The 12188-nt window shown below is 44.4% G+C and overlaps 1 protein-coding gene across 1 annotated transcript in view; it reads right to left on the bottom strand.

The window, feature by feature from the left end:
- Window positions 1-12188, bottom strand: part of ALK (ALK receptor tyrosine kinase) — a 577143-nt gene that overhangs the window by 260682 nt on the left and 304273 nt on the right. The window contains exon 4 of the mRNA XM_059660239.1: window positions 4330-4531. Within this exon, the coding sequence (XP_059516222.1) occupies window positions 4330-4531 (202 nt within the window). The remainder of the gene's footprint in view (window positions 1-4329; window positions 4532-12188) is intronic.

The following is a 12188-nucleotide window of genomic DNA, read 5'->3' as shown; positions in this document are numbered from 1 at the left end:
TCTGAAGCCAGGAAGGCATGGGCTTCACACTGCTGGGCTGCTCTTTCTGAAACAGCTTTCTGCAGAAAGGCAGGGACATGCAGGAGGCAGAGCAGGAGCTGGGCGTCCTGTGCTGGCTCTGCTGGCGCTGCTCTTAGCTTAGCCTTTCAATATCTCTGGGTCCCAGCTTGAAAACATTTGTGCTGGGGTCCAACCCCAGCAGGTCCAGGAGTCCCCAAAGGTGTGGACGGAGTCATTGAAGAAGGAATGACACAGAGGCAGCATTCAGTTGATCAGCATGGTTGGGTTCTCTTGCCTGGTTCTATTGCCAGGTTCTGTAGGTTCTCCAGCCAAGTTCTGTAGCCAGGTTCTGTCCAGAATCTTTTGCCATTTTCTCTCACTAGGTTCTGTCTCTAGGTTGTGTGGCCAGTTTCTGTCCAGGATCTTTTGCCATGTTCTCTCCAGCGAAGTTCTTCTGTCTCTAGGTTCTGTGTCTAGGTTCTGTGTCCTGTTGTCTTATTACATCTGTATTTATACCAGTTGATTCCAATCCTATCAATCTCTATTCCAAAGGTTCGGGCGTTTCTTATCTCCATTCGAGGGAGTAAAGATTATGTAGCTTAAGCATGATTGTTTGTAGTTAAAGTGATTAATTACCCTCCTGGCACTTAAGTTAAGGGGTTTTATTCCCTCCCTAACTTCAGGGGAAAATCCCTACCTGGGGAAACAACCTTTCTCAGAGAGGTGACCTTGGTTAAAACACATAGTGCCAAGAAGGTGAGCAAACATATTAAGAACAGTATGCCATATACGCCAGGTCCCTTGAAACAGCAAGCATGGACCGGCTCCCGGCACATTTGCACAAGCATGTGCTGCTGCTCTCTTGCCTGTGTGTTCCATGCTGGGCTGGATGCTCCCTGAAAGCTGTGCCTGTGCTGTCTTTGTCTATTCCAAGCACCTATTATACGGGAGGCACTCAATCCATGGTTTTAAAATAAATGTATGCCCTGGAAAGCAGCTAGCACATATTAAGTGTCTACTATAATTGGGCAAATTGTGAGACATTCTCTTTGTGCCATTTCACAACTCACCGTATTAAGTAGGGTATTATCATATTCATTTAATTAATGGGAACTTTGTGGGTTCTAATTTCTAGTTAAGATGTCCTATCCTGTGCCTGCTGGATTCTGTGGACAGTGGGGCTGGGCTACTGGACATCCCATTTCTCTGCTTCCTTGCTTTTGCGGCCATTCTGGCTGGCCAGGTGAGCAGGTGAACATGCTAGGCACTCTCTGTCATCTGTGCCCTAGGAGATCCTGGCCAAAGCCAGGCCATGTTGGCAGACATGTGGTCACTCTGTGATTCATTAGACCTGCTGCTTTTCAGGAGGCGGAAGGCAGAGCTGCTGGGATTCCCCAAATGCCTTCCCTGACACCAGTGCCTCCAAGCAGGATGCTGCTCCCCATGACATTGTCTGCTCACAACTCATGGCTTCCAGGGACTGCGTGGACTCTCTGACTTGTCATTCCACAGCCCACGCCTCTGCATCAGGCTCTCCCAAGATGACTTTGCTATGACAACTTCTTCCCTTATTACTATAAACACTGAATGTCATTTTCCAAATAGCAGTCCCCAAGCCACCATGTTCTGTTCTGAGCAGAAGCCAGCCTCATTTGTAATCGTCCCTGTCACCATCAGGATTTCACTGTGTCCCCCTTGCCACACTGAGGACTGTGCTGCTGGTGTCATCTCTGACATTAAAAGGGGTGAGCTTCCAAAGAGGCAAACTGTCCAAGATCGCAAAACCGAAGGATTCTTGACCCATAGTCAGAGAACGGACAAGTCTCCATCTTTTGTGTCAAAACTCTCAGCAGAACAGAGCCAACTAAGGTATTGATGGCCTCTTACCTTTGCATCCTGCTCAGTGTGTGAAAAACCCTTTACACCCTTGATTGCATTGACCCCACAGCATCATGTGAGTAGGACCAGCATCATCATCCCCATTTTACAGATGGGGGAACTGAGGTTTGGGAGGGGATGGGCTTTGCCTGAAATCATAGAGCTCTTTCTTTGAGCTCTATGGTGGACCACCAAAGGCTGGCCTTTGTATCTTGCATGCCTCTATAATCCTGATAAATAAAAAATAGTCAATAAATGATTGTTCATTGCCCTATGACTGAATAGTGAACTATGACTTACATTTAGGACTTTGATTCACAGCATAATATTTTTTTTCTGCTGCACCACTGTGAACTAATTGAGTTTTTCCAGCAATGGGTAAAAAGATTCAGACCCCCTCCACCTTGTCTAGTTAGTGACCTTGGGCAAGTTATTTGACCTCACTGAATTTCCTCATCTATAAAATGGAAGATAATACTAGCTTCTGCTTCATTGTGTTGTTTAGTATTAAATTTAAAAAATGCATGTAAAGTGCATAGAAGTGACTGGATAGCACATCTAGGAAGTACTTAATAAGTATTAGTAATAGTTATAGTTATTATTATTCAAGGGTAGGGACTGGGCATTATATATCTTTGTAACCCAGGACTTGGTTCAGCAGTTGGCAAGACACTTGATTGTAGGGCTCAAGACACTTGCTGCCAAAACACACTCATCATGTGACATGGAGCAAGTCCCTTCCTTCTCCTGGGTCTCAGTTCCAGTTCCAACACCTGTGAACTGACGAGGGTGAACCAGATAAATCCCATGACTTCTCCCAGCTTTAAAATGCTCTGGTTATTTCAGTGGTTCTCAGTGAGGATGATTTCACCCCCCCAGGGCACATCTGGCCATGTCTGGAGACATGTTTTTGGTCACAACCACGGAAGGTGCTACTCGCATCTAGTGGGTAGAGGACTGGGAAGCTGGGGACCATGTATAAGTCAATGTTGATGAAAAGAATTATCTGGCTCTAGCTGTCAATAATGCCAAGACTGAGCAACCTGGATCCAGCTCTACACAAATACCCAGAGCTCTCTGAATTGCTGGACAGGTGCCTGTGTCCTACAGTTTGCCAAAATGCCCATGGACGCAGCATTCCTCCATACAGCAGAGAAGTCTATGGATCTCCACTTCAAGAAATTACTAAGCAGTCTATACAGCTTTATTGAGAAATCAGTAGGCAGAACCCACCCTCCCCCAACCCAGCACACCATGGAGGTGGAGGATGGGTAACATCTCGTTCAGATGGGAACCCTCTGCAAGGTATTTTCTCAGAGAGAAGCTAAGGCCAAAGTCTAAGCTTAACTAGAAATTTGAGGTCTTTCTCCTGCAAACATGCCATAAAGAAGGATCTCTCACCCTTATCCTATATAATAAAAGGCTAATATGCAAATCAACCAAACAGCGGAATGACCGGTTGCTATGATGTACACTGACCACCAGGGGGCAGATGCTCAATTCAGGAGCTGCCCCCTGGTGGGAGCGCCACTCAGCCCAGAAGCTGGGCTCATGGCTGGCGAGCACAGCGGCGGTGGTGGGAGCCTCTCCTGCCTCCATGGCAGTCAGACATCCCCCGAGGGCTCCCGGACTGTGAGAGGGCACAGGCCAGGCTGAGGGACCTCCCCCCACCTCCTGAGTGCACGAATTTCATGCACCAGGCCTCTAGTTATAAAGTAATCAGACCTGGGGCCATTCACAACTGGGGTCTTGCAGTGGTAGTTACACTTACGGAATGAGAAAAAAGGCAGCCACAGAGATGCCCTGGTTCACGTTGGCTTTTCAATGTCACCACTTCCAGAGGCACACTGGATCAGGAAGTAGGCAGGTATCTTCTAGAGGAGTTCACTGACATGAGTATTGGGTGTCACTTCAGTATTGGGTAAGCTTTAGAGGTTCTAGAACAAAGGTTGTTCCAGTCTCTACTGATTTGAGACTGACAGCATGTGGTCTCCCTGACCAGTTCTGCTCTAGGTCCCACGCTCCTACAGGACCTGCTAGGATGGCTACAATAGTTTGCTCTTTCCCTTCCCACCAAAGTTCTGCTAATAAAACCCACTTTCCAGCACATTAAATTACTTTCATTTCGGCCGTTTAACACTCCCTGGGCTGTTTTTCCTTGGCTCTGTCTGGATTTTGGGAAATGAATATCTTTAACACCCACTCATTAAATGCCCACTCTGCCAGCTGCTCCTCTGGCCTCTGGAAGGCCACCAGCCTGGGCAGCCAGAGGACCCCGCAGACCAGGGCCTGAGACACTATCCAGGGAATAGCAGCCATGATGGCTCAATCTGACCCCTACCCATTAAAGAGCAACTGTGAGTTTTAAGCAGATGTTATAGACTCTGAACTTCTTCATCCAAAAGCCAAGTTGTCTTCAATAAAATAGATCTGGAATGGGCAAGGACTTACCCATGTTTCCCCGGAGTGGGTACCAGGAGGATCTCTCTTCCAGCCTCGTTGTGCGGCAGCAGCTGGGCGACGTACCTCCCGGAAGGCTGCAGGTGCCTGTGCACGGAGACGGCCAGCCTGCAGTGCTCGCTGCTACTCCTCATCCACGGGCTCAAGATGGTATGCTTGGAGTTTGCTGAGGTGTTGAGGAGGAGGAAGGAGCCTGCCAAGAGACAAGGAAAGTGACTCTGCAGATCTGTCCAGACAGATGGACCAGCAGCACCTCTGCAGCAGGTGTTAGAGACCAATGGCGTCAAAGTCCGTGATGCTGGAGGCCTTCATCACTCTCTGCACACACCAGCCCTCTTCCCCATCTCTTCCCTTTGTAAAATCTGAAACCTGATGTAAGAGAATGGTGACTGAGGACGGGGGCTTTGTAATCAGGCACACCAAGGTTCTCACCTTAGCGCCCCTACTTAGTAGCTTTATGTCCTTGAGTCTCAGGCTCACCACCTGTAAAATGGGAATGGAAACCTCTATTTTAAGGGTGGGTGCAAGGATTATGTGAGATAATCCTGGAGAGCATTTCACCCAGTTTTAGGCAGGGAGGAAGCACCTATTAAATAAACAATGATTTGATTTTACTGTCTTCGAAGTTAAAGTAGAGATGACAGCTCACAGATTCTTTGCCAGCCAATAGGTACAATTAACAAAATCCCCATAGGAAACAGGGGAAGAATAGTGTGTATTGCCTAATCCTCACAGGGTGAACACTTAGAAACCCAAGCCAAGTGCTAAGACATTCTTATAGATTTTCATACTGGTCTAGGGGGACAGTCTAACCGAGTTACTCCCTCCATAAATGTGCCGAGTGGAGCCAGGACATGAGTGCCATCTTGTGAACATCAGTCTAGGGTACCTCCACACCCCAGAAACCAGGACTCTGGCATCTAGGCCACTCTTTAGGTCACAATTTAAATCAGAGCTGACTAAGTTCTCCATGTCACATTCAAGCCAGCTTGAGTTTCAATTTATTGTTGGCCAATTCAGTTTCCCAGTAATGTATGCATTAGCTCTCGGTTCTCAAATAGTTATGACCGGCTCAAGGTTTTCCATGAGAGGCGTGTGCTTGGGAAGGAAGTATTTGGGTCACTTATAAGGTAGTAATTAAGATCCTGGCTCCTGCTCCTTTGCTTACTTGCTGAGTGAACTTGGGCAAAGCACTGACTTTCTCAGGTTTCAGTTTTCTGTTTATCAAATAGGGTGAGAAGGGTTGGCTAAACTTATAAATCTCTGAGGATTCATTTCTGCTCTTGAGTCTATGAGCCATGTGAATTTGCAACTGATCTCCAGAAAGAAATCCTTACAAACCCCTCACCCCCACGCCCACCCCCACCCGGTGCTGTGCCTGTGGCTGAGTTTCCCTCTGGGGCAAGCCAACCCTAATTCCAGTAGCAGTGGCCAGTGACAGACAAGAAACTTGTTTTCCTGGTGGTTACTGTCAGCATAAAAGCACAGCACCATGTTACTGCTCCAGGCATTCCTTCTGGTGCGCTAGTTTACTTGCCACACTTCTGCGCTGCAGTTTTGGACCATGAGATGCTGCTCCTTGGCCGTGGAAGCCAATTCCAACAAGATCTCCAACTCTTCCAGTGGGAACCAGCTAAGGAGTGTTCAACTCAGACTTTTACCCCCCCCCCGCCCCTCTTTCTGGGCACCTCAAATTAGTCTCCTTCTCCAGATAACAGGACTTACCAAGTAGGCAAATGAACTAGCACCCCTCAATAGAGAATGATGCAGATAAAAAAGGGGGTATTCCTATGAGAAGCAAAGCAGTGTCCAAGGAGAAGGCATTGTGTCAGGATTAGAGATTGGTAATATTCTGGAAGTAGGTAAATGTTACTTTTGGTTAAAATCAGGAGAGGTCAGCACAGACTGTTTCTGAGCTGGATGGAGGACATTGGCATATACTGGAAACTGAGTCCTCTGTAATGTTAGGAAGCTTTAGCATGGCCTATGGGCCTTTGAAACTTCTCTACAACCCTCAGTAAATAATCTACATCATTACTCTGTTTTACAATGGGGGAGACATTCTTATAATGGGCTTGGAAGTAAAATAAAAGGATTAGAATCAAAGATTCAGAATTAAAAAGGACTTAATGAGCATATAATATAGTGCCCTTGGTTTTCTATGGAAGCAGACTGGAGATCAGAATGGAAAAATGACTTATTCAAAGTCTTAAATCGGAAGTCCAGACCAGACTTCAGGTCTCTGAACTCTTAACCAGTGCTCTTTCCCTTCTTCCTTTTTCATTATCCCACTGTATCCTTTATCCTAAAAAATGACCAGGGTGCCTTGTGGCCAAGTTGTGTAGCTCAGGAACTCAGAGGGATGGGAAAGGAGAAAAAAAGGTAGATGGGACCTGAACCAAATCCATTTGTTCACTGGCTTCCTTACCCACTCGCTCTGCCCTCAATGTTCATTAATGGATGCCTACTCTGAGCAAAGATTCAAGCACTGGCTCTGCCCTGGGGACACAGACATGAACCAGACACAGTTCTGGCCTTCAAGGAACATCAGGTCCAGGAGGGATGATGAGGTGTTTGCAGTAACTGCAATCAAAAGCAGAGGTTCTAAGTCACAAGACACAAACAGGCTTTGAGCTAGTCTTCAGTGGCAAGAAAAACAAAGGTATTGGCAGAATCCACAGTGCAGGATCTGAGAGGCATAAATGCAGAAAGTGTGTCATGGCCTTGGCTGCAGAGTAGAGTACATGAAGAGAAGGCTGGGGAATAAGAAAGGCTAGGGTGGGGGGTGTGGGACCATAGAGATTTAATTCCTGGCTGAAGATGTTCATCTTTATTTTGTGAAGAATAAGGAGCCAGAGGAGGTGTTTGAGCAGGACAGTGACATCATCAGAGTGGCGCTGCAGGAAGGTTACTCGGGTATGGTGGGAGACAGGGGGTCAATACTGACTCAACCGCATCCTACTCCACCAGTCCTCACTAGGCATGACTAAACGTAAACATGATGGCCTTGGATGTTACCATTTTAAGCAAAGGTACTGTTTTGGGGACAGACTCTGGGTTTGACTGGGGTTTCCAATACTGTACTAGATTAGAGTGTATCTGTCCAGAGCAGGTGAAAATTCTAGAATCACTTCTGGGTCAGAATCTTGTTCCAGACATTTTGGAGTCATGGTCTGGGGTTAGGAAAAAGCCACACATGTCACACATAAGGTGTCCTGGTCTGAGATTGTACTCTGATGTATTCAAATAGGTGGAAAGTCGACTGAAACCAATTTTGGAGCTTATGAAGGAAAGAATGTAGGTAAATAAAGGAGGTGTTCCCCTTCTCATAAAAAAAAAAGTTTACATGCATGTGCGCATGTGCACACAGATACACACACACACACACACACACACACACACACACACACACACCTGGGAAAATCAAGTTCCCAGCAGGAGAAAATGAGGCTGAAAATGCCGGGACTTGGGGGTCTTACAGCACCACTGTTCCTCCTTCATGGGTGTGAAAACATGTAAATTCTGTCCTTGTAATTCAGTGCCTCAATAATGGGACTCTTTCAGAGATGACTGGAAGATGGATGATTCCTCCACTTCTAATATGTGAGATGATGTTTATATGAATTTTATTTTGTGCAACTGGACTATCAATAAGAGACAGAACTTAAAGTATTTTCACTCTCAATGAAACTCTGTAGTTGAGAGCTATCTCTTCATCAGCAGCTTTCCTCTACCCAAAATAAAAAAAAAATACATTTCATAAGCTCCTTGGGATATTGTCAGCATAAATCTTTTAAAGTCAGTGAGAATTTATCTCTCTTCTCCCTCTTTTCTGTTTACTTTGCTCAGAATAGCTTGGGGCTATGTGAAGGCTCCTGGGGTCCCCTCTAATTAAGAGGGATGGCCTGGCAGCTCACAGCCCTTCCCCCCATGTGGGCCATGGGGCAATGCAGAAGCAGATCAAAGGCTTTGTTTACACAGTGCTGGGAGTGGATCCTGGTTTCCTTATTAGTGGGTTGGGTTGATATGTTCAACACTTAAATATGAAATAGTTGTTGTTTTTACCTTTGGTCACCAATACAGGGATGTGGGCTTAAATTATGAATCAGAAACCAAGGGCAGGAACCTCGAGGTCAGACAGACTCTTTCTTATCTATGCTCTGCCTCTATCCAGTTCTAGGATTTAGACAAATTATTTAAATTCTTTAACCCTTAGTTTTCTCAAATTCAATATGGGTGTACCTTACTTCCTATGGCTGTGGTGGAGGTGAAATGAAACATTAGTAATATGCATAAGGGGCCAGTACAGCTCTTGGTCCGTAGTAGGAATAAGATACATGGTGATTCCTGCTTCGAGGAGTCAGGAGCCTTGGAATCAGAAGGACTGAATTTGAGCCACTACCAAGCTTCCTTTGTTTGTAAACTGCAAGGACTGGATAGAGTCTCTCTAAGGGACCCTATAGCTCCAAACTGTCAGTAACTCTATTGGCCTGCCTGGAATATTATTAATCTAAAGGAACCCTGTCAAGTCTCCAAGCCCCCAAGCCCTAAAGACTTCTCCTCCTAATTCACCTCTCTGGGGTTTTTAAACCCAGAGTTTCAATCAACTGATCAAATACTCTGTGAACTGATTCCTTGCCCCACTTCCTCGATTCCCATACCAGCATCATTTTTCCTGTAGATGCTTTTGCTATAAGGCTATTATCACTTCTAAATGTCTGATTTAGCACAATGCTTGTCACATGCCAGGTATGCAATGACTTTAAAATATATATATATTGATTTCAGAGAGGAAGGGAGAGGGAGAGAGAGATAGAAACATCAACGATGGGAGAGAATCATTGATTGGCTGCCTCCCACACAACCCACACTGGGGATCGAGCCTGAAACCCAGGCATGTGCCCTGACTGGGAATCGAATTATAACCTCCTGATTCATAGGTCGATGCTTAATCACTGAGCCATACTGCCCAGGCTGCAATGACTTTTTTTTAAATCAAAGTAATATATACATGTGGCAAGAAATAAAATTGTTCAGAATAGCTCATAATAATTTTTTTAAAAACTATCTCCAAATCACTCTCCTCTCACCAAGTCTCAAAAACATTTTTAAAGATTTTTACTTTCTTTTGCCTTCATGACTCTAAATCAGTGGTTCTCAACCTGTGGGTCGCGAACAACGAAAATACATCCTGTATATCAGATATTTACATTATGATTCATAACAGTAGCAAAATTACAGTTATGAAGTAGCAACGAAAATAATTTTATGGTTGGGGGTCACCACAACCTGAGGAACTGTATTGAAGGGACGCGGCATTAGGAAGGTTGAGAGCCACTGCTAGTGTTATTTGTTGGTGCAACAATCTTAGGTTCTTTCCATTGATGCCACAGTGAGAAAAAATGTGCTATCCCCTTTCTAATACTAGATTTTTAAAATCCCTTTCTACTTTTTTATTACTTACTTGTTTAATTTTACATGGCAAATGTATTATTTGTTCCATCACCTATAGACAGTGTCCCCTGACTCTCCTCATGAGAAGATTAAGCTTTTAGTCTCCCTGCCCTTTTCCTCTCCAGATCCACCTCCCAAGTCAGCCATGCTTTTACTTTCCATTGTCAAGGTTGTGCAAGAATGATTCAGGCTTGTGTTTTGTTTAAAGATTGATTCTAAACCTTGAAAATCAATTCGCAGATATTTTATACTGATGACTATATATTTTTTCACTGCAGCTAACAGGGCTGTATTTATAATTCTATAGGTTGAATAATACACCCCACTCAATGGAGAATGTTTCCAGCATCAAGATCAAGATTAGATGAATATTCTCTCTCTCTCTTTCACTTTCTCTCTCTCTCTTACATAACCACTTGTCAAAATTGGGGCACATTTTAATTTGCCCTATTTGAATCAGGAATTTATTGTGAGTTTGTTTCTCTAGAAATTTCTAATTGCTTTTCTCTTTTATTTATTTTGCACCATATCACTCACACTTCTATATATTCCTTGAAAATCTTTCCATCCTTCTTGAAGACATTGACTTCCTGTTTTAATTTGTATTCGCTGCTTTCTGGGCCCCTAGTACAGCTATTATTCTCAAACTTCTTTTCACTGGAACACTTCCATTAGTCCCACCGTCCTCAGGAAACTTCCTCAGGAGGAAACTCTTGTAAATTTTTGAATATCTGAAATGTTTTTGTTTTTTTTCTGTCTTCACACTTGGTTGATAACTTTGCTGGCCATAGTTTCTAGATTAGAAAATGTGCTCCAGACATTCGAAAGCCTAGCTTCAGTGTTGTCCAATATCAGTGACTGAAAAGTCTGAGGTTGGTTTTATTGTTAAATCTTTGTAGTCAATCTGTCTTCCTCTTTTGGAAGCTTTCAGGAATACAGAGGTGCTGACATTTCAATATAATGTATCTAGGTATGGATCTCTATAGAAATTTCTCTGTGGCATTGGGTGGGCTCTTTTAATCAGAAGACACATGTCTCTTTCATCTCTGATAAGTTTGTTTTATTATTTCTCTGATATTTTCATTCCCCCCTCTTCTCAGTCGTGAATCTTTTTGAAGAGCTTTATCATTCAAGTTAACGTCTGTTATCTAATTGATCTTTGTTTTCTCTGGGGTCAATGTTTTTATGTTGATATTTCTTTTCCATGCTACTGGGCTATTAATATTGTTAAAGAAGAGACAACGGGCCCTAAATGGAATCACTTGTCCTAAGCCCCACATCACCAAACTGAGACTTAATTACTAACATAATTACAATTTTCACCTCTTCCAGCAAAGGCATCTTAAACTAGTCAGTCAGAAATTTTCTGGTCAGCACTAATGAGGTCACCTGTCTGACAGACCCTGCTAGCACCTAAAGCAGCAGTTCTCAACCTGTGGGTCGCGACCCCTTTGATGGTCGAATGACCCTTTCATAGGGGTCGCCTAAGACCATCCTGCATATCAGATATTTACATTACGATTCATAACAGTACCAACATTACAGTTATGAAGTAGCAACGAAAATAATTTTATGGTTGGGTCACAACATGAGGAACTGTATTTAAAGGGCCAGAAGGTTGAGAACCACTGGCCTAAAGGAAGGTGACCATGCTACAACCAACCCACTCCTTGTTAGTATAACTTCCCTGCCCACTCCCTTCTGAATACAAGTCTTTCATTTTGCACAGCTCCCTGGAGGTCCTTTCTATTTGCTAGATGGGATGCTGCCAGATTCATAAATCACTGAATAAAGCCAGTAAGATTAAAGTTTTCTCAGTTGAATTTTGTTTTATAACAATATGTTGGATGATCCTGGATCGGCCCCTTATATTCACACAGGAGAGACTAGGATCGCTGATAGAACGTCTGTGTATATAGATTGTGCTTATTCTCTCTGTCAGAATTGGCCTGATGGCAAGAGCCAGGGTCAGGCCATTTCACAGGTGTCTGCTCTCCAAACCAGCATGGACAGGTCACTCTGCTCCCACAAGCAGCCCTAGTTCTCTCAGTCCGCCTGGATTTTTATAAAACATCTCCCTTTTTTCTTTTCCCTGTGGTTAAGCATCCTGCTATCTTTTGGTCTGAGAAATGGCGCTGAAGACCATCTGGGTTAACCACACCAGAGAGGACTTTCGTTCTTTCTCCGCAGTCTTACACCTCCTCCCAGAGGAGCCTCCTCAGCACTCCTTGTGGTGCCTCCCAGCAGATGAGCTCCTTCCTCTGCTCCAAACCTCTTTGGTCTTCTCAGCTATGGCCACTATATTTGCTCCATCAATAGCTCCTGTCTCCTCTTTGTGCGCTAGCCATCACTCATGGCTCCCCTCCTGTTCTGTTTGCTCTTCAGAATTTATTCCT

The sequence above is a fragment of the Myotis daubentonii genome, chromosome 12, assembly GCF_963259705.1.
Source record: "Myotis daubentonii chromosome 12, mMyoDau2.1, whole genome shotgun sequence".
Classification (NCBI taxonomy): Eukaryota; Metazoa; Chordata; class Mammalia; order Chiroptera; family Vespertilionidae; genus Myotis; species Myotis daubentonii.
This window is presented reverse-complemented; position numbering and strand designations above follow the sequence as displayed.